The sequence below is a fragment of the Xiphophorus maculatus genome, chromosome 6 (genome assembly GCF_002775205.1).
Source record: "Xiphophorus maculatus strain JP 163 A chromosome 6, X_maculatus-5.0-male, whole genome shotgun sequence".
In the NCBI taxonomy this organism is placed as follows: Eukaryota; Metazoa; Chordata; class Actinopteri; order Cyprinodontiformes; family Poeciliidae; genus Xiphophorus; species Xiphophorus maculatus.
Genome location: NC_036448.1, coordinates 29,447,634 through 29,470,824, shown reverse-complemented (window position 1 = coordinate 29,470,824; position 23,191 = coordinate 29,447,634). Strand labels below are relative to the sequence as shown.

Genomic DNA, 23,191 nt, shown 5'->3' with positions numbered 1-23,191 from the left:
CTAAAAGTTCAGAGTTTGTTTATTATATTATAGTTAGATTATTTTTTTAATAATTTGATTGGAACTTCATTTTGTTGTTTTATTTTATTCCTCTTTTCAAATTATTCAATGAAGTTTGTTAGAAATACAGATTGTAGTGAAAAAGTTTCATCTTTGTAGAGCTAACTTTTATTCTGAAGACTTAAGACTGCGGGATGCTTTTATTTTGAAAGGGAGGGCAGCAGCAGGAAGTGGGGAGACGGGACAGGAGCAGGACCACAGAGGAACACTGAGATGTCTGAGCCGCACTGAAGCAGCCACTGGGGTCTTCATCCACAGCAGGAGGAAGAGGAGGAGGAGGAGGAAGAGGAGGAGATCAAACCCTCAGAGTTTATTATTAAAGCTGAATTAATGTGACATAAAGAAGCAGGATGGTCCTCCCACCTGCAGGGGGCAGTAAGCATCAATCTGTCCAAAACAGAAAACCTCCATTAAGCTAAAGTTTCTAAAACTAATCCGGAAACTTTCCGAGGTTTCCCAAAGATCCCAGAGCGAGTCGTCCCAGTTTTCTCTCCTCCTGGGAAAACGTTACTGCTCTATTTAAAGATTTAATCTTCCAGATTAGTCTAATTTCTGGTGATCCAGTTCACCCAGTCACAGGAAAAGATGGCGGATGATCTTTGGGATATTTCCACACAGGAGCCGTGTGGAAATACGGCTCCTGTGTGGAAAAAAAAAAGGTTTAGATTCCCAAACCGGTTTGATGTGTGAACACAAAACAAACTGGGATCAGAAAACAGTTTAAATCTCAGATTCTTTCATTAATTTAGCTCCACATTCAGATTTCATGATTCAAAAATCCAAACAATTTATTTTCCAGACTCTTCGTCGCCGTTAAAGGATTTAAACTCCAACAGATTCCCAGATGTTTTCCCAAGAGGACGGCGAGGAAGAGGAGGAGGAGGAAGAGTGTTTGTGGCGGGACAGTCAGACGGTCAGACACTGTAATTAGACCGAGCCGGGAACTGAAATTACACCTGAGCCGCTACTGACAGGAGGAAGAGGAGGAAGAGGAAGGTTCAGTTCTGGTTTCCATTCAGCCTGAACTCCCAACGCTCCAATTAAACCAGTTCAACCAGTAAAAACCAAAACAAACCAGAATCAGTCAAACCAGCAGGAAGCAGAAGACATTTCTGCTTTCAACCACTGACCAGTCTGAACCACCCATTAAAACCATTAAAACCAGTAAGAAGTCTGAACTGACCATTAAAATAATTAAAACCAGTAAGCAGTCTGAACTGACCATTAAAACCAGTGACACATTAACCCATATTCCCAGTATGAATTCAGTTGGAAGCTACTTTAAAACCAGTTTAAAACCTGAACACTTCCAGCAGGAAGATGTTCATGAAACTGGTGTAAAACCAGTGGCTCGCCCAGTTTAACCACTGCTTCAGCTCCAGCATTAATCCCAGTATAAACTGATGCAACAGGAGGATTATTTCCAGTATTCCCAGTTAAGTTTGTTGTGAAACTTAAAGGAGTTAAAAATCCACCACTCCCATTCCAGTTCATACTGGTGGAAAGGCCCGGTTGTTCCCAGTAAAGCTCAGAACCAAACTGAGTAGAACCCAGTCTGAACCAGAACCAGAACCAGTATAAATCCAGTTTAAGTCCAGTTAAAACTGGTTGTTAAAGGTCAGATTAACATATAAATGCCCCTCAGAGATCAATGACCTCATCACGGACTCAGACCCTCCCAGTGTTCCCAGTTAAACCGGGTCAGGACCCCTGCAGCTCTGCGTGGGAATCCCCTCGGCCCGCCGTCTCACAGGGGCGGGGGTCAGCGGGGCGGGGGGCGGACAGCGGACGCTTTGTCCTCTGACATTCCTCAGTTCACACACACTGGGAAGTTACACGCTGCACCCGAACGCCTCATGGAGGGAAAGCTCCTCTCAACACGCTGCACCCGAACGCCTCATGGAGGGAAAGCTCCTCTGAACACGCTGCACCCAAACGCCTCATGGAGGGAAAGCTCCTCTCAACACGCTGCACCTGAACGCCTCATGTTGTGTTTCCATCATGCAGGATTTTATTTGTTTGTGAGGAATTAATTCACCTCATGATGGTTAAACATCAGGAGCTGCTGAGTCACAACTAAAACGCTGAATCATTAGTTGCCATGGAGATCGTCTCCATGGCAACAACCTATAAGGTAGAGTGATGCTGTGGGTGAAGCCCACTCCTTCCAGCACACAGGAGAAACTTCTGCAGGAGTCAGAACCTTAAACAGAACCTTGTTGAACAGAACCAGAGTCAGAACCGGCTGCAGAGGTTCTGGACCCAATCCAGAAAAACTCCAGAATATTCCAGGAATCCAACATTTGGGATTAAAAGAAGCATCTGACAGATTTCTGTGACTGAACAGCTCTGACCTCAACACACACACACACACACACACACACACACACACCAGAAACCAACTGCTCTCTGTTTGGAATATCATCACATCCGCCTCTTTGTTCCCATTAATCCCAATAATCTGCTGGGTTTGGCCACACACACACACACACACACACACACACACACACACACACACACACACACACACACACACACACACACACACACCCGCACACACACACACACACGCACACACACACACACACACGCACACACTCAGTAATCTGGTTACGCAATCACCCTGCTGCACCGGCAACACCCCGTTACCACGGTAACCCAGCTCCTACCCAGCATGGCAGCGCCCTCTGGCTGGAACTCTGGGAACTGTCCCTCTGAGGGGACGCTGACGGTGCGGCGGAGGCTCCGGGCCCTGGAGGGGTCGGCCGGGGCGTCCTGGGGGTCCGCGGCCTGCGGAGGGGTCAGAGGTCAGAGGTCAGAGCGTGGCGGTGGGGGGGACAGGAAGGTGAAGGGTCAGAGTGAGGCGGACCTCCTCGTCCTTGTTGAGCAGGATGAGCTGGCTGTCTGTCAGGATGCAGAACCTCCGCTCCCAGGCGGCGCCGTCCGAGTACGGGCTCTGACCGCACGAGAAACGGTGGGCCGGCGGGCCCTTCACGTCTGGAGGGGAGGAGGAGGGAGGAAGAGGAGGAGAGGAAGAGGAGGAGGGAGGAAGAGGAGGAGGGAGGAAGAGGAGAAAGAGGAAACACAGAAACTCATAAATGTTTGCAGATGATTCCCGTCTTTAGCATCTCATTCTGATCCTCACCGGAGAAATAAATGAATATCTGATGTTTCATCAATTGTGTCTTAATATTCCAAATAATTTCATGATTTTTCAGCACAAAAAACAAAAAATTTATAAATATGTGAAATTAAAATTAGACAAAAGCCTCAAACCAAAATGTTTAGGAGTTATTATTGATGAGAAACAAACAGAAACATCAACAGAGTTTATTTTAGTAACTATTCTGTTCATTCAGTTTCATCCATTCATTTTCTAACACCTTGTTCCTAAAGGGTCAGGAGGAGCTGCTGCCTCTCCAGGTAACGTTTGGGGCGAGAGGCGGGGTCACCTGGACAGGTCACCTGGACAGGTCAAACTCTATTTCATCTAAAATATTAGAACTGATTTAAAATACAACGATTCCTTCTACAGCTTCCGGTTTGGTTCTGAGCTTCGTCTCATAAAAACATTTTTTTTCTGTGATCGGCTCATTAAAGACGTTGATGGTTTTTAGTTTCCAGAGTTTGGAGCCTTAAAGGAGAAACGCGGCGGCAGAAAGAATCGATAAACCACTGAGGAGCTTGATTCAAAACCATAAAAATCATCTTTTATTAAACAAAACAGAAACACGTAATAAACTAGATACTGTAAGTACCAGCAGGTCCAGAACGGATCCTTCTGGTTCTGATGGCAGAAATCGACTCTCTGCTGTTTCCCCAAACGTAACATGGAAACATAACAAATCTGAAGACAAAATTTAAAAGTCCGACTTTTATTTATTAATATGCGAAGATCCACCGAGTCAAACGGCGACATCAGGAACCAACCCGACCCACTCTGGCCGGGTTTCTGTCCGACATCCGAACCCAAACTGCTGCGGGGGCAGCAGTTCTGATCGGGCGGTTCTGGACCAGGAGGTTCTGGACCAGGCGGTTCTGGACCAGGAGGTTCTGGACCAGGAGGTTCTGGACCAGGAGGTTCTGTTCTGGTTAGAGCAGCAGAGGAAGCTGCAGAGCTGCAGTTCCTCCAGCAGAGGGCGCCGTCGGATCAAAGGGCGACAATGATGGAAGGCGACGTGTCACAGTCGCCTCAGCAGAGGTCAAAGGTCACAGGGTTAGCGCAGCAGGGAGACCTGAGGACGGGTGGGTTGGCCCGGTTCTGATGGGCTCGTTAGACTGGAGACACTCAGGAGCTTCACAGAACCAACTACTGCAGGTTCTGGTAATCAAACAGAACCAGACAGAACCAGACTGAACCAGACAGAACCAAACAGAACCAAACAGAACCAGACTGAACCAGACAGAACCAGACAGAACCAGACAGAACCAGACTGAACCAGACTGAACCAGACAGAACCAAACAGAACCAGACTGAACCAAACAGAACTCTGAGCAGGAAGGACCGACAGGAACCGACAGAAACTCGTTTAAATCAAATCGTTTAATTTCTTTTCAGTTAAATAAAATAATTTAAACAGCAGGACATCAGGATCTGGTTCTGGACCCGGTCCGGTCCGCAGCAGAACCCGGCAGCAGCTGGGTCTGCGCTGTCAGCTGGTTATTTCTGGCTGAGCAATAATTCATCCACACCTGCTGCAGCCGGCACCACCAGAACCCGCTCCGGTTCTGCCTCCTGGGATTCCGGCCCGGATAATTAGCGGCTCCAAGGTCCGGTCCGGCAGCAGAGACGGACAAAGACAGGAAGGAGGACGGAGCGGCATCCTGCTGCTGAGACGGACCGAACCAGGTCCGATTCATCTGCACCGGGTCAGATTCTGGTCCGATTCATCTGAACCAAACACTGGCTGCAGAACAAAGCAGACCTGCTGTTGGTTCTCTGCAGTCGGGTTGGAACCGCCGGGACATAATACGTGCCGGTTAAGCCGCAGCGTTCCTCGGTCCGGAGGGAAACCGGACCCGGCCGAGCCTCCAGAGGGAATGTTCGGACCGGGCCGCCCACCTGTCCCCTCCAGGCATGTCTGCTATTCCTCTGAAGCCGCATGTCTGTTTGTGTTTACATGAAACTGGACCGGCACCAACTGGGATCAGGTTCTGGTTTCATTACTAGGCAGAACCAGAACCGGTCCAGACACCTGAAGCGGAGGAGGGAATAAAAACCTTCACCTGCAGCAGGGAAGCAGCAGCTGCTGGGTTTACCGGGTTCTGGTTCTGGTTCCGGTCCGATCCACTCCAGGTGTTACCCGGCTCCCGGTAAACCTCCCAGCAGGATTCCCAGAGCGGACCGGAACCGGAGAGGAGTTCCCGAAGGGTTAACGGCTGCTGCACCGACGGGACAACAGAGAGGCTTTGTCTGCAGACCTGCACGTCGCCATGGCAACCTGTAAACACGGCAGCCCCCAGCCAATCAGGGCGCAGCTACATCACATCACCGCTTTATCAAGATGGGACCATTGAACTGGAGGCGGAACGACACACACACACACACACACACACACACACACACACACACACACACACGCCGACACCGACACACACACAGTGGTACAGAGCTGCTGCAGTTCTCTGATGAGTTTCAGAGCCAGTCTGAACCTCAGACACCAGCTGAAGGTGAGGTTCTACTGGACCCGGTCCGGTGGTTCTGCTGTCCACCATGAGCTCAGCCTGTTACATGACCCGATGCCTGCTGAAGGTCCATTGGGCTGGTTCTGAACGCCCACACACACCTCTGAGACGGTTCCAATCCAGACCAGTTCACAGGGAGACGGATCCAAATCCAGATCCAGATCCAGATCCAGATCCAGATCCAGATCCATCCTTCTGTCCATCCTAACATTCAGTAGGATGGACAGATCCTACTGTAGGACCATCCTCCTGATGGTCCGGTCGACCCGGTTCTGCTGGAACCAGGTCGACCGGGTGGAGCAGAACTCCATCATCTGCTCCACCTCCAGCTGCTGTGGTTCTGACCCAAACCAACCTGTTCCCCTCCTGGCCTGTGGGGGCGCTGCACCAAGAACCACTGAAGGAAACGACACAAAAACCTCTGAAGACACTGAGAGCAACTTCCTTCTTCACCAGATGGAAACAAGATGGAGGCGTCAGATTTTAGTGTTGGAGGATTTCTCTTTAGTCTTTGGCTAAAGACCAGGAGCCATTTCTACTGCTAACGCTAGGCTAGCATGTTAGCTTTGGCATTTACCCAGAATGCCCTGCACTGTAGTCCACTTCCTGCTTTTGGAGCGGTCTCCGGTCCGCTTCAAGTTCACATATGAAACCAAACCAGAGTTCACTTCAGTCGAACCCAGACCCAGGTCTGGAGGACCAGAGGTCAAAGGTCGATTAGCGTTCACACCTCACCAACCGGACCGGAGTTTGTAGGTGAACGGACTGGAGTGGGATGAAGCCTCAGACATTTTGAGCCAAATAAAAATGAACGAGTTCATCTTCATTCAAAACGTTTCCTGGTACCACGAGTCACCTGGTCCAGTTCAAGCTCATCTACAGAACTCAGACCAGAACCAACCAGAACCCACCAGGAAGGTTCATCACCAAATGATGAGACCACAACAGAACCTCTGCCTCTTCAACAGAACCAGGTAAACTCAAAGGTCTCTTCATGAATATTTCATGCAGAACAAATATCAGAACCTTTTCCTGCTGGTCTCTGTGGAACCCGGCAGCGGTTCTGTTTAATATTTAAACCTGCTGACTGCAGCAGCGTCTGCAGAGCCGGTTCTGCCCCTCGGCTGTCAGTCACTGGATGGGTGGGGGCTGGGGGGGCTTTCAGGGGTCAGAGGTCAATGGTGGCGTCGCCTCGGATCAGGCTGACGGGGGCAGCGGAGCAGAGAGAGCACGACAAAGAGCCGAGGGAGGCGAAGCAGAACCGGAGGCCACAGGACAGAGAACGCTGGTTCTGATCCGTTCCGGGTCCAACAAGCTGAGTTCTACTGGACCTCAGACTGATCCGCAGTCAGGTCACAGCCTGATCAGAGAGGAACAAACCCGACAGCAGGAATCCCAACGTTCCCACTGAACGTTCCCACCTGAGTCTGAAAGGTTGATGAGCCTCCCTTTGTTCTGCACGGGCTTTTATTCTGAAAGGATCATTTACATACAAAAGGACGAGTCACTCCTGGCTGGAATACCCAAACACTGGAATTCCTGCCAACATTCCCAGCTCCTTATAACCAGAACCTGGATCTACCAGAACCCAGAGTTACAGAACCCGGTTCTGCTGGACCCGGAGTTACCAGAACCCGGTTCTGCTGGACCCAGACTGCAGCAGCGTCCCAGGGCGGGTGGATGCTCGGTCAGCTCTGTCTTCGCTGACTCAGGCTTCTGTCTGTGAGAAGTGAGAACTCTGTGGTTTTTATTACCCAGCATGCACTGCGGCAGCCTGGAGAAAACTCTCACTGAGCGTCTCTGTTCACATGTTTACTAGAAGCCGACCCTGTTTTGACGCGTCAGACCTGCTGCAGGTTCTCATATCCTGATCTGGACCAGAACCAGAGGTTGTTGCTGAGCGGAGCAGGAGCCATCATCATGTTAATGAGTGAAAACGGGTCAGAGCCCAGGACCGGCACGGACAGCGTCCAGCCAGACTGACGGCCATGGCGGTTTGCCTCAGCCGCTCCCCACCTGACATACAGATTACAGCAAAACACAACATCCCCAAACTGCTCTGCATGTTCAGAACTTATCGCAGGTTTCACCACATCGCTCAGCCCGCTGCATTTCCTAACACACCCAACACAACCTTCACCAGTTCAGTCTATTTATAATCAGCAACAGCAGCTCATGTGAAGGTACTGTCCAATTACACCGAATCTACTTCAGTCCAAATAAACTGAAGACAACACAGTTAGCATGCTAACACAGGTAACATCAAAGACAGCAACACAATCATAACATCAGCGTAATAACATGCTAGCATTAGCACGGAAATACCCGACTTAACACGTCTAGTTCGCTAGAAGAATAACAAAGTACCAAGAACCAGAACCAGTCCTGAATTATCCAGAGAAAATAGCAAACAACACAGTTAGCACACTGACATAGTATGGAAACGTTAGCATGCACAAAAGAAAACAGCATGCTAATATTAGTGCACCAAAGTTACCATCAAATACTAAACACTGCTAATGATAGCTAGCATCAGTGAGCTAATGTTATTAACCCTTTGAAGGAGACGTCTTCACAAAGCGGCCAACTGCGACGTGACAAAGGTCCAAACAACCTGTGAGCACGTTAACGTCTGTAGAGCTGGTCAAAACAACAGACAGCTGGTGGCCTAAACCCTGAAATATTTCATTTAGTCCATCTCACTGTAAAATGTAGGATGATGTGCAGCAGGCTGAAAACGGGAAAGGATGCAAAACATCTGATGAGTAGAGAAGTTGGTGATGGACAGTCAATCACAAGGACTGGCAGCCCTGGGTGTATTTCTAGATTTGCAGTGAATACTTTTCCCCAAGATAAGAAGATCAATGTTCATAAACCTTATAGGTAAGTAAGATTAGTGAGATGCAATCAAATATTGCATCACGGACATTTAATGGCGCATTTAATTAGTATTAATTAGTAACCCTGGAGAAAATGACCCACCATTCAGTCCCACTCACAAACAAAACTGGTAAACATCTAGACTTTTGTCCAATTTAAGTTTGCTCTGGTGTACGGGGAAAGACCGTTTATGAGACAGTGGCATAAATTCAAGTAAAGTCAATGATTTGATCAAATCAACCAACGTCCGGAAAGAAAGTTAAGGATCGGTTTCCAAACCAATTATTCAATAAGCTCCAAGTATAGGTTCCACTTACACAGATAAATCATCTCAACTAGAACAAGTAGCTGCTACATTAGCAAAAACGAGTTTGGTAAACAATCACAGCTGCTCCATTCAATACTCGAGTTCCTCACTTCCAACGTCAGTCATGGCGCCTCACATGATGAAGTGACAGTTGCAAAAGGTCAATGAAAAGACAACAGTTAGCTAACATTATCACGTAAATATGAACATGAAAAACTACCAAAACTTAACACAGCAGCTAATGTTAGCATCGATAGCATGCTAATCCAACTAAAAGAAAGAACAGTAAGCATGCTAACATTAGCGTAATAATTTGAACATGAGACGATCCTGGATGACAGAGTTAGCTGCAGCTTCTCACCATGGCTGATCCAGGCTTCAACATCAGAAACAGGCTGATGTGTGCTGAACTACTTTCAGTTTATAACCATGCACTCAATGGCCAGTCATGAAACACGTCGATATTTTTTTTACATTTTCAGAATGTCAACAATAGTCTGCAGGTTCCCTCCTTGTTATGGAAGCTCATATGGATCCAACACATTTAAGAGCCTCCTGATTACAGCCTGCAGTTTCTCTCCCAGTAAACACAAACATCGTTCAGCTCTGAGTCTTTCATGACTCATTCTAGGAGTTTAGCTTATCCAGAGCTACCTCTGTAGTTATGCTGCTACAGGCTCAGGCAGCTGCAGGACAAACTGACCACTTTTTCATAGAAACGCTGCCAACAGTCAACTGTTTAGCGGAGAAGACAGTAAGGCCCAAACAATCCCAGAATGCAATGCAGTGTGCCATTTCCCTGGTGAAAATATGAAAACAATGTTAATGTTAGCTGGAAAGGATAACACATGTAACATGCTACTGTTACAAGGCTAATATAGACATGAAAGAAAGGAAGTCCACACAGTAGGCTAATGTTAGCATAAAGAGCTAGCATGCTATCATTAGCATGAAATGTTCTGGAAATACTAAAAATAGTTCTAGAAATACTACAATGTTGAACTAATCCACCAGGAACACAGAGAGCTGCAGCCGTCCAGTACAGACAACCAGCAGAAAGTCTGGAGAACCAGTATGGAGAACCAGTATGAAGAACCAGTCTGGAGGACCAGTATGGAGGACCAGTCTGGAGGACCAGTCTGGAGAACCAGTATGGAGGACCAGTCTGGAGAACCAGTATGGAGGACCAGTCTGGATAACCAGTCTGGAGAACCAGTATGGAGGACCAGTCTGGAGAACCAGTATGGAGGACCAGTATGGAGAACCAGTCTGGAGAACCAGTCTGGAGGACCAGTATGAAGAACCAGTCTGGAGAACCAGTCTGGAGGACCAGTATGAAGAACCAGTCTGGAGAACCAGTCTGGAGGACCAGTATGAAGAACCAGTCTGGAGAACCAGTCTGGAGGACCAGTATGAAGAACCAGTCTGGAGAACCAGTATGGAGGACCAGTATGGAGAACCAGTCTGGAGGACCAGTCTGGAGAACCAGTCTGGAGGACCAGTCTGGAGAACCAGTCTGGAGGACCAGTATGGAGAACCAGTCTGGAGGACCAGTCTGGAGAACCAGTCTGTAGAACCAGTATGGAGAACCAGTCAGTTTACAGCTGGAACTGAAAACATCACCAGTCCAACTTCCTGTCTGCTGCTGTGTCCAAATAAAACTCTGCAGCTGCTCAGCATGTTTCTCTACTTCCTGTTGTCGTTTAGTGATGATATTTCTGCAGAGCTTCATGCCTCCACAGTCAGAGCTAACAGAAGCTGTAATGTTTGTTCTTTCTGCCGGAACTGGACCGATCCGGACCTGCAGTGAGAGAAGCTTGGATCATTTGGAGGTTGAAGTGACTGAATCTGTTCGTCTCCCTGCAGAGAACCGTCACATGTGAAACATGTGAAACCTCCGGCTGTTCTTGTCACATGGCGGTGTATCAGTGCAAATCAATTAAACCTTCTTCCAAATTCTCCACCCAACCAACGTTCCTCCTGAAGGAAAATCATCCCTCAGACTGAAACTGTTGGGTTGACCACATCCTGGATCCGGGGTCAGAGGTTAATCAGAGGAGGAGGAGAAGCTGGAAGTTTCAGGGCCAGTTTTGTGAAACTCTTCAGCCTCTGATCTGCCTGAACTCGATGATTTACGCTGTGTTTGCAGCCTGCAGAGCGTGAAGGGCGAACAATGAGCCGATTTAAAGGGACGGTGTGTTCTGGCAGGTAAACACCACTGAGATGTAGAAAACAGAGCCGCAGGAACACGTTCTGCCTCCAACAGCCACAAAACAAACCCAACATTCATGAACAGCTAAACCAGAAAATGATGGTGAAGAACCTAAACTACAACGTCCCACACTAACTGGTACCTGAACAGACCAGGAGACTTGCTGGGTGGGTCTCAGTAAGTGTGTCCAACCTGAAAGAGGTGAAGCTATATGAAGGTTAAAGGTCTGGATGGATCCCAGTATCCTGGAGTTCCTGTGTAGCAGAGGGGGTCTGGTATGTCCCACAGCAGCCCACTGGACAGGAACCACAGGACTCTGTGGAAGGATAACAGCCTCTTGTGGTCTGCAAACACTTGGTGAATGAGTGTTACCAGGTAGAGGACTTACAGTCCGCTGGGGCAATGGTTGGTTCATCTGCACAGATGGTGGGATCATTCACAGAGTGCTGGTTTGAAGGAAGACCTCAAACACTCGTCTGCCATCAACCAAATCTGCCAGACGTCAGTGTTTAACTTTGACATCGTCGATCAAAATCTGTTCAAAGTCGGGAAAAATGAACGATCCAAGAGAAAACGTCCGTCTCATTCACGAAGAAACTCAAACTACAGATGGTAACGTCTTACTTCTATCTGGAAACATCCAGTAATTAAGAGAAAGTTGTTGAATTTTTTCCTCTTTTACGTGAATTTAAAACTTTTTGAACTATTAAGGAAGGTTTAGTTGTAGCCATTTCTGATTCTGCCACATTTCTAGAATAGAATAGAAATATACTTCGTTGTCCCACAAAGGTGAAATTGTGGTTCACTACAGCAACGTGACAGGAAGTCAAAGCAAGTAGATTCACACAAAGACAGAAATATAAAACATCCATGTAAAGACAAAGACTTTATTGGGAACAGAGATGTTTTAGAGACTATCAGCTGCTGGGAGGAAGGATTTCCTATAACGCTCCTTTGTGCACATAGGATGCAGAAGTCTGTCACCAGCTCACTGAGTTTACGATAAAATTATTTCATGGCAGAGCAACAGATAAAATCACCAGTTTCATTTGCATGCTGTGTGACATTCAATAGAAAATATAATTTAGAAGAAATTATCTTCTATTTTCTATGTTTTAAGAGGGAATAATGTAGAACACGGACAGATTGTGAAGGTCCCAACCTCTGCAACCCGGTTTGGTTCTGGTACTACCAGCCGAGGATGATTGTTTGGGTTTAACAAGGCGATCAGATAAACAGGAAGAGAGGAGAACCAATCAGCAGAGCTGATCGTTACACAAACAGCTAAACATGAAGCAGCTTCATTCTCCTACCGGACTCTGGTTCCGGCTCGTCTCTCAGAACCCGGCCAATCCGGCGGGACAGCGTACTGATGAAGCTGCTGACGGACGGCGCTCTGCGCTCGGCGTTCCTGAGCGGCGTTCTGTCGGAGCCGCCGGCGGCACCAGGTTCTGACATGGACCGGAAGAAGGGAATGATCCTGCGCAGAGATCCATGCTTGTCCGGATCCTGGTTCTGGTTCCGACGCCGGGGCAGAGTGCTGGTTTTGAGCAGGCCGAACAGCTGAGGGCGTTCCAGGTTCTGGTCTTCAGATGTTCTCCACTGGTATCGGTCCAATGGCTGCTCAGAACCAGGCTCAAACACCTTCCAGGGTTTCCTGTAGAGGTGCCTGCGGTACGGACTGGGCTGAACCGGGCCCTCGAGGCCCTCAGGGGGAGTTCCACTCCCACTCATGGTCCAGACCGGATGGGCTCGGTTCAAGGCGCAGCGACTCCGCCGGTTCTACAACCGGGTTCTAGATGGGTCATAATTCAAACCCAACAGCAGGGCTCTGGTCCAAATTCGACGGCGCTGGGCCCTCAGGTCGTCGTCATGCTGCCGTTTCTCAACAGGCAGCCAGCGAGCGAGCGTCTTCCTGGGAGGAAGTCAGTCAGAGGAAGAGCAAGCCTCAGCCAATCACAGGGCAGCAGACTGTAAACCAGCAGACTGTGGTTTCCTGCCTGAAGAAAATCTGGTTTATGGCTCCGCACCCTGATCAGAACCGCTCAGGCTCTGAACCAGTTCACTCCAGGGTCCGGCTTCTCCCTAGTTCTGGTCCACAGAGTCCGGAACCAATGAAGAGCAGGGCTTCCACAGGAAACCACAACCCAGGGTGCTTTTACCTCAGCAGCGATGGTTTCGTCACACCACCATGTTTCCACTGATCTGCTGTGTGAAAGAGTGTGTGTGTGTGTGTGTAGAATTATTAATAAAACAGGAACCGAGAGCTGACACATCTGATAACCTTCTTTATTTACACACATGTATCATCTCAGTCCCTCTGCTGCTTCTCCAGAAGATTTTTCTTGAAATGAAACTGGATTTAGAAACCACAGCGACTCCAGTTCAGCAGACCTCCACCTGATACCTGAGGGTTGGAGAAGTCTTGGTGTAAGGCGACCAAAGCCAGCGGCTGGTCCAGAGGCGTTCCCCGGCTGGTCCAGAGGCGTTCCCCGGCTGGTCCAGAGGCGTTCCCCAGGTCCAGAGGCGTTCCCCGGCTGGTCCAGAGGCGTTCCCCGGGTCCAGAGGCGTTCCCCGGCTGGTCCAGAGGCGTTCCCCGGGTCCAGAGGCGTTACCCAGGTCCAGAGGCGTTACCCGGCTGGTCTATTCCCTCTGCTTCTCACTCTTTGACAGTTATTATGATGCGTAACCGTGGTAACAAGGTATTGTTTTTACAACTGGGTCCAGTTTGTATTAGCATCTCAGAAGCTGAAATAATTCCTGAACTTTGACCCCAAGTCCCAGAGGAATTCAAAAGGATGAGAGAGAGAAGGAGGAAGTTCAACTCGTCTCAGAGCGAATCCCCTACTCCAACATCTCTCTGCCTGGCTTTCTAATGGCAGGGCAGAGATTTTGAGCTGTTAGTCATGTCATGCAACAGTCTTCAGTAAGAGGCCAATTCAAATTCACTACGATACTGACTGCTACATGAGATCCTTACTGCCCACAGCATCGCCATCCACAGCAACTCTTTGTAGACACATTGACTTTCCGATTGGGATAAAAAAAAAAGGGTTTATAAATTTTATTTCTTCACATCAACATCATGATGGCTTTTAACAGCAGAACATCTAACATCTCCTGAAACTGGGGTGGAATAACTGCAGCTTTTAAAGGCTGAACAGACGTTCTGAAATATTTGAGGAGATATGAGGAAGGGGCTCTAGCAGAGATCCAGACCTGGGTTTCCCAACCAGCCCTCCAGCAATCCCAGTTGACCCTCCAGGTGTCCCAGTTGACCCTCCAGGTGTCCCAGTTGACCCTCCGGCTGTCCCAGTTGACCCTCCGGCTGTCCCAGTTGACCCTCCGGCAGTCCCAGTTGACCCACCAGGTGTCCCAGTCGACCCTCCAGGTGTCCCAGTTGACCCTCCGGCTGTCCCAGTTGACCCTCCGGCAGTCCCAGTCGACCCTCCGGCAGTCCCAGTTGACCCACCAGGTGTCCCAGTCGACCCTCCGGCTGTCCCAGTTGACCCTCCGGCAGTCCCAGTCGACCCTCCAGGTGGCCCAGTTGACCCACCAGGTGTCCCAGTCGACCCTCCAGGTGTCCCAGTTGACCCTCCAGGTGTCCCAGTTGACCCTCCAGGTGTCCCAGTCGACCCTCCAGGTGTCCCAGTTGACCCACCAGGTGTCCCAGTTGACCCTCCAGGTGTCCCAGTTGACCCTCCAGGTGTCCCAGTCGACCCTCCAGGTGTCCCAGTTGACCCTCCAGGTGTCCCAGTCGACCCTCCAGGTGTCCTGTGGGGCTGGAACAGGTGGAGTTGTGAAAAGCTCTCTGCTCACTGACCCACATTCGGAGCTGATGGGATCAGGAAGCGGCGGGTGTCCTGGACAGCGCCGCTGCATCTGGGTCAGCGCTAAGACCCGGCGATGATAATCCCAAGAATCCGAACCAGAGCCAAGTCATCCAGGCGCTGCTGCCCAGGAGGAGCTCAGGGAGTCAAGAGGATCAGGAAGTTCATCCGCTTCGTCCAACACCAGGAAAATCAGGAGGTCTTCAGCTGATAAATGATTCATCAGAGGAACGCAGGGAAGCAGAAGTCGCCGTCACATCCAACATCATTTATTAATGCTCCACTCTAAAGACCGAGCAGAACCGTCCTCCGTCAACGTTGCTGCTGCGTCAGACGCCCCAGCAGCTCCAACTGGTTTCATCTGAGGGAATCTGGAGTCACTGGGAACAGAAACCTGACAGAAATCAATCCCACCTCTCGGATGAGGAGTTTCACACCTGCAGCCTCACCTGGGAACCAACTTTGGAACCAACTGGAACCAAGCTGGGAACAAACTGGGAACGCTCAGCGTCACATTCCTGATTCTCTGCTATCCCAGATAAACCCAACAGAACACCCAGAGACGGGAAGGTTGATGAAACTGATGAAGCTCATCGGTTCCTGAACATCAGAAACACAAAGACCTGAAAGGGGTGGAGGGGCTTTACCACACCTAGAGGATTATTACAGAGCAGCGCAGATGAAAGTGTTAGTGGGTTGGTGTGACCCAACATGTGAAGCTAAATGGAAAGAGGTAGACCTGTCTTATAGAGATATACCTCTACAATCCTGGCTCGGAGATCATTGTCTTATTAAAAAACATATAGATTCTGACCTAATACCCTTATGGATAAAAGGACCATTGGACATATGGCATAAAATATTAAAGCAAGTAAAGACTGAAAGAAATGCTCAAATTCTAAGATGGCCAGTTTATGATAGAAATTTTCTCCCTGCAAGAATGGATAAGAGATTTACACAGTGGTCACAAAAAGGCATAACAAGTTATTGGAAGATTACAAAGAATAATGAATTAAAAAGTTTTAAACAACTTCAAGATAACTATAACCTGGAAAAATTTGACTTTTTTAGATACCTCCAGTTAAGACACTACTACAATAAAAGTATAAAATATTTGGAGGAGGACGAGGCAGGTATACTTAAAATCCTATTAGATTCGAGCAACGGAAGACCTCCCAAAAAAACGGTATCCAAACTATATGCATGTCTACAAACGGAGAGGAAATGTAATAAAACATATATTAAGACTAAATGGGGAAAAGAAGCCAAAATAACAATAACTGACCATGTTTGGTTAAATATATGTAACTCTGTGATTCACATGTCAAGTTCTGGCCTGTGGAAGGAATTTTCCTGGAAATGCCTGGTGCGTTTTTTTGTTACACCTGATATTAAAAGTAAACATTGTAACGATACTGAAAAGGCAAAATGTTGGAGGAACTGTGGGAATGTATCTGCAGGACATTTTCATATTTTTTGGGAATGCATTAAGATCGCACCCTATTGGTCAGAAGTGATAAAAGAAATCAACACTAAAATGGACTTAAATTTATGTTGTGACTTTACTGTGGTTTTCCTGGGTAATTTACCCAGGAACTGGAGAAATCTGATAGATATCTCCTACTAATATTATTATCAGGTGCAAAGAAAGCTGTAACTTGGAACCACCGTCATGTTTGGACTGGAAGGACATTATTGAGGAAATTCACGCAATGGAGAGACTGACTTTCATTAAGACTTGCCACTTAGAAATACAATAAATACAGGAGGAAATGGATCAGTCGTCCGACACCAACGGTATAATTTATGTAATTACCTATTTTCTTATTTTAGTTTTTTCCTTGTTATCACTCAACTGCTCCTGTCAAACTAGCTGCTCTGTAACTTTTTGTTAGCGGGTCTAACTGTTCAACGTATGTATGTGAGTCTCTAAAACTGCAAAAATAACAAAAATAAAGTTTAAAAAAAAAAAGAAACACAAAGACCTGCCTGGATGGAAGAGGTTCTGGAACCAGAACCAGAACCGGACCTCAGCTTCAACAGACTCCAACCTGACATCAGAACCACATCAGCAGGTCGGATCTGTGGTTCCGGGTCTCGATCAATGTCCTGGTCAATCAGCCAATATTTCCCTTCCTCTGCGGCTCCAGAACTGAAATTTCGGATTATTCTCCTGATCACTAAACGAGCCGCTGCTGAAGCGTGGCAGTTTGTTGGTCTTTGTGTCCGACGGCAGGTGAAGTTCGAGACGCTGTGAGCCGTAAACTGGGATCATCAGAATAAGTTTTATTTATTTATTAAAGATCCTGCAGTCATAACTTACTGCTGAAATGAACCAAATAAATCTGGGAGTCAGAGAATCTGAGGGAACAAGAATCAACGTTTACATTTGTCCGTCGCACAACTCCTGCAGTTTAAGGTGCAAAACTTTCTTCAGCTGAAAGTAGCTTCCAGTAATGCAGCGCTGCCCCTCCCCCCACATGTTGCTGCACACTGCCAGCCAGCTGGCTGAAAAGAGACTCATACATCTTTGTCAGAAAAAAGTTCAGTTCAGCTTTTTGGAAAATTTTTCCCACCACCAAAAACTATAAGAGCGCCCCCTATGGCTCCAGTCAGACTCTAAAACTCTAAAGCTGTTTTATTTTTTACTCCACATCACTGATCAGAACCAAAAGACCCGGTTTTCTGGTTCTGATCCATTCGGTCGTTTTCCCCTGGGGTGTGAAAACTTCAGAAATATTCCCATGAACTTCCTGATTTCTGCTGGTTTAAAGCCTGTAAATGTGAGCTGGCAGCAGGATGAGCTGTAATGTGAAGGAGAGAAGTGATGTCACTTCCTGGAAACGGAGTAAAAATACCAGTGAGTCAGACTGGACCAGTAACTCCCTCCCAGCACCGTCTGAACTTCTGTTTTACTGGAAACATAAACTTCATGGGAACTGCAGCGAATTCACCTGCTGGTTAAACCATAACTCCTGTTTATTCTGCAGATTCTGGTTCCTGACCCGACCCGACCCGCGTTCTGCTTACATCAACACCCAGACATGCTCGCCCTCCAGGCCTGACCTACGACTGGAATCCCATCCATTTCCTGGCCGGCAGCCCGGAAACCAAACATTCCAGCCCGTAAAAATCACCGGGCCCCGGAACCGGGGCAAGAACTGGGCCAAGAACCGGGCCGGAGAGGAAGGCAGGGGAGGGAAACCAGAGGAGGACACGGAAACATGCCAAACATTCCAGACACAAAACCTGGACGACAGCAACTCAGAGGGAGGAGCAACGTTCCCGTTTCATCCAGACCCAACAGGAAAACCCGACCCGGTCCTCCAGGCCGGTCCTCCAGGCCGGTCCTCCAGGCCTGACCGCCCGGCCGGTCCTCCAGGCCGGACCTCCAGGCCAGACCTCCAGGCCGGACCGCCTGGCCGGACCTCCAGGCCGGACCGCCTGGCCGGTCCTCCAGGCCGGACCTCCAGGCCGGACCGCCTGGCCGGTCCTCCAGGCCGGACCTCCAGGCCGGACCGCCTGGCCGGTCCTCCAGGCCAGACCTCCAGGCCGGACCGCCAGGCCGGACCTCCAGGCCGGACCGCCAGGCCGGACCTCCAGGCCGGACCTCCAGGCCAGACCTCCAGGCCGGTCCTCAGCAAACTTTCACGTTTCAGTCTGCAAAATGAGACAAACTGAAGCTGTGAAATGTTTTCGTTCAAATCATAAAAACCGATGAATAAATCCAGAAATTCAGGAAGTCTTTAAATTTTCCTTCAAATATCTCTGATTTCAGTTCTGTTGGGTTTCCAGAACTTCCAGGTTTCTTTGCCAGAAAACAAAGTCAAAAATGATTGGCAGCGCTAAGCCCCGCCTCCTGGCTCTGATTGGTGGTTTCTCCAGGCGGCAGCAGCAGCTCAGATGGATCTGTTCTCAGATGATTTTCAGAAACGGTAACATGGTGGAAACGGATTGAACTGATGCAGAAAAACAAGTTTTAGAAAAATCTGCAGTTTTAATGCAGGCGAGTCCTGGACGGTTCTGATCCGGTCTCTGCAGCTCGATGAGGTAATGTTCTGGGTCCAGCAGCTGCCTCACCTCGCAGTCACTTCCTGTTTTAGTCACTGTGTGATGATGTCATAGATTAGGTCATCAGGCTGGTGGAAACCCGGTTCTGATTCTGGTTCTGGTTCTGACCTGGGGCCAGCAGGGAGGAGGATCCCACCGTCCAAACTTCAGGAGGAAACTGGTCCGACTTTTAGGAACAGTTTGAACCGGAACCCGTCTCGGATCTGTTCGGGGTCAAAGGTCAGAGGTCGGATCCAGAAGGAGGAAGCTTTCAGAACAGAACGTGAAGAGGAACAAACCCGCTTCAGTTCCTCTGCAGAACGTTTCCTCTCCTGCTCCGAGGCCACCGCGAAAGTAATCAGATTACTTCCTGTCGGCCGCCTGTCCGGCCCGCTCAGGAATGTAAACAAAAACCCGGATTCCTTCAATCAGCTGCAGGGAGGAAACAGGAAAACTGCTGCTGGTTCTTCCACCCAGCAGAACCGACCCGGTTCTGTTTCAGGAGACACACAGGAAGTTCAGCCGGTTTACAGGAAGACGCTGCTCCTCTTGGCTGAAGAGATCTTGAACAAAACTTCAGATAAAATGTATATAAATAACTGAACTGGTGCAAATTAAACTGCAGGAATTGTGAAAATAAATGATGACTCAGCAAAACGGACTCAGATGTTTAATGCGATTTGAAGCAGAACCTTCAGCTCTTCAAAGCGGTTCTGAAGTTGATTCATTTTCAGAGAATAAATAACTTTCAGATTTCTGCAGCATCAAAAATTATCTACAAATAATAGATAATAATAGAAAAATGTTCATTTTGACTTGTGATAATTAAGTTTATGTCACAATAATCACATTATGTTTGTGCTTTGATCTGTTGAAATGTATAAATAAATTTAATTATCGCTGCTCAGTAGAAACAGATGATTTTATGCTCAAACCTGCGAGTTTAAAAATCCGGTACCAGAACCGGTACCAGACCTGGGAGAGAAACCAGTTCAGTCTGGATCCCAGGAACCAGAACCAGAAGTCCAGCAGCGTTCTGGACGGTTCTGTTCTGCAGAGGCGGTCCGGTTGGGTTTTTCCACTCCGGGTCCAGAAATAGAACTGGACTTATTTTGGGCCGGCGCTGTTTGTCCGGAGAGGAAATCCTGGCCTTCCCCCCCACCGGGCCGGGTCGGGAGGAAATGGAAAGTTCCTCCCGACCCGGTTCTATTGTCCTACAGAACCTGCAGTCTGAGAGGACAAACAGGCCGTCTGGGTCCAAACCCAAACAGCATGGTTCTGGTTCTGGTCCTAACCTGCCAGGACCCGAAGGAACCAGAGTCAGAACCAGACTGTCTGGACCGTTCTACTAGGATCAGAACTGGTGGAGGAGATCCCAAACCGGGTCGAAACCGGGTCACTGCATGTTAAATGTTCTGGACCAGAACCAGAGGATGAAGGATCAACCGACACCTAACCAATAAAACCAGAGGAGAACTGGGCCGAACCGGCCCTGGAACCATGAAGAGGTTTTTATCTTGACCCAAACAGAAACGATCCGGCGAAACCCAGAACCAGAACGTCCTACAGAGAAGCTGACCCTGAAGGCAGCATGGCGCCGGTCCAGCAGGGAGTATCTGGTACCAGCGCCAGAGTCCAGCCGGGTGAGATCAGCTGACAGAACCGGCTGCTGACATCACAACCTGAGAGGGTTCTGGTGATGCATTCAGGAACTGTGGGATAAAACCCTGCTGCTGGTCAACATGCAGTCACCACCTGGAAGCTCCTGTTTCCTGTGGGCAGTGAAAGCATCACCCAGAGCGCTGACAGCAGTGAGGCGTTCAGGTGACTCACGTCACCATCAGACTTCTGAGTCACGTTGCTGGGCTTTGGTCAGAACCCATACGGGCGACCCGGTTCTGAAACATCTGCAGGCCGGTTCCAGGTCACCTGGATGACATCACAGGTCACATGATCTGCTTCTCGGCCCACCTCCAGGTTCTGTCCAGGTCCGGTTTGGGCTTCATCCCATCAGAACCCGTCAGAACCGGCCTCCAGCTCCTGCAGCTGATTTAGCGGTGAAACATTTGAACACCATGGATGACCTCTGACCTCCACCTGGAGAACCCCTCAGGAGTCGGTTGTCATGACAACGTGGTGACTAAAATATTCACCCTGACCAGATTATTTACGATTAATCTGAAGAACCGGGTCGGTTCCAGCAGAAGAGTTCAGCCCAGAAGGTTCTGGGTAACTAAAGCTTCTGGACCGAGCAGAAAGGTTCTGGAGCTTCTGGCCTGGAGGTCAACACCTGACCCGGTTCTCAGTCTGACCCAAACTGCTCCAACAGAACCTGAACACTGGTTCTGACCCGAAAACTCCTTCAACTTTACAGGGAAAACCCAACAGGTTCTGGATCTCCACAGTGGTTCTGCTCTGGCTGAACAACCTTCAGGACGGGTTCGGAGAAGTTGGGCCTCAGAAACTGGATCCTGGCTCGGCTCAGGACCAACTGGGTCTATTTTTAGAGAACCGGTTTCAGGGTCAAACCTCCATGAAGTCCAGCTGCTGCGGGTTCTGACCCTCCTGGACCGGACCGTGTCCCGGTATCGGCCTCCCCTCCCCCTGGGTGAGTTCTGCTTACCGTAAACCCGGAGCCATCCCTGCTGCTGGGACACGGTGTCCCCCAGGATCCGGTCCACCAGCGGATCCAGGAGACCAGGTCCGCCCTGGAGGGAGTCCGGGTCCGCCGGTACCGAGTCAGGCTCCATGTCCGCCGAGGAAACTCGCTGTGCCGGGGAGAGGCTCCGGAAGGGCGCGTTAAGCCGGGAGGAGTGTGTGAAAGTGGGATAAAGTGAGAGTGTGATCCCGCATGGAGGCTCCGGGGCTCTGGCCGCCCCGCTGCTCCCTGCAGGCCGCTAGCTGCTCCCGCTGCCGCCGGCGGCGCTCCGGCTGGCCCCCCGGTCCTGCCTCATGGCTCCAGTTCTGGGAAAAACGGTCCAAACTTCAACCAAAGCTGCAGAAACAGGAAGCCGGGAACCTCCCCTGTCCTTCCCGCTGAATTACTCCCCACAGTCCGGCAGGCGGAGCGCAGAAAGCGGCTGGAAGTCCGGGATCCAGGCGGAGGACGGCGAGTCTCCGGCGGGCTGGAGGTCTGAGCTGCTGCCGCTCCACGGGAGCGCGCAGGCAGCGGGGCTGCGCTGCGACGTGCCAGCCCCGCGGGAGCGCGCAGGGAGATCCGGGAGGAAGACGAGGAAGTCCAGGACCTGATGAAGGCCGACCAGAACCAGAAGTCTGGGTCGAAACGGGACAACCCAGTTAAATATTATTATTATTATTATTATTATTATTATTATTATTATTATTATTATTATTATTATTATTAGTATTATTATTATTATTATTATTATTATGTCTAAGATCACCTTAAAGGTCCAAATCTTCGGAGTTTTAACCAAATTAGTGTGAATTTATGTTTTCAGTTCATTCATTCATCAGGTCTTTGATGCTGTATGGTGGATAGATAGATAGATAGATAGATAGATAGATAGATAGATAGATAGATAGATAGATAGATAGATAGATAGATAGATAGATAGATAGATAGATAGATAGATAGATAGATAGATAGATAGATAGATAGATAGATAGATAGATAGATAGATAGATAGATAGATAGATAGATAGATAGATAGATAGATAGATAGATAGATAGATAGATAGATAGATAGATAGATAGCATTTATTGTCATTGAACAGAATTCAACGAAATTTCCATTGCAGCTCCCGTGCAAAAGGTCAAATATATACAGTATAAATAAGCAAACACACAATAATAATAATAACAATATATACAACTAAATTAACTAAAGGCACCAAAGAAGTAGCAGCAGGTCCAATTATGGCAAAGTACAGATAATGTGACAGTGCAAAGTGCAGAACAATATGGCTGTGTGGGGGTGGGGGATATGTATGTGTGACTGCGAGGTTATGATATGTGTGGGAGGGGGGGGCGGCAGGGAGTAATGGCTCTGACGGCTGTGGGGAAGAAACTGTTTCTCAGTCTATTTGTTGTAGTCCGTATATTCCTGTACCGCTTGCCTGATGGCAGCGGCACAAACAGTCTGTGGCCCGGGTGGCTGGAATCCATGGCTATGGATCCAGCTCTCTTCTTGACCCGGTCTGTGT

The 23,191-nt window shown here is 48.8% G+C and overlaps 1 protein-coding gene across 9 annotated transcripts in view; it reads right to left on the bottom strand.

Moving 5' to 3' along the window:
- Positions 1-22,141, bottom strand: part of rasal2 (RAS protein activator like 2) — a 46,015-nt gene extending 23,874 nt beyond the window's left edge. For 2 of the 9 annotated variants that reach the window (XM_023335264.1, XM_023335268.1), the window contains exons 1-3: positions 12,458-13,089; positions 2,930-3,057; positions 2,730-2,850 (exon numbers count right to left, since the gene is read on the bottom strand). In XM_023335264.1, the coding sequence (XP_023191032.1) occupies positions 2,730-2,850; positions 2,930-3,057; positions 12,458-12,878 (670 nt within the window). In that variant the 5' untranslated portion in view covers positions 12,879-13,089. Of the gene's footprint in view, positions 1-2,729; positions 2,851-2,929; positions 3,058-5,286; positions 5,357-11,336; positions 11,461-11,532; positions 11,650-12,457; positions 13,094-21,647 lie in introns of those variants that run through there. The other 7 variants (XM_023335269.1, XM_023335270.1, XM_023335265.1 and 4 more) reach the window with 7 other exon arrangements.
- Positions 22,142-23,191: the final 1,050 nt, after the last annotated feature.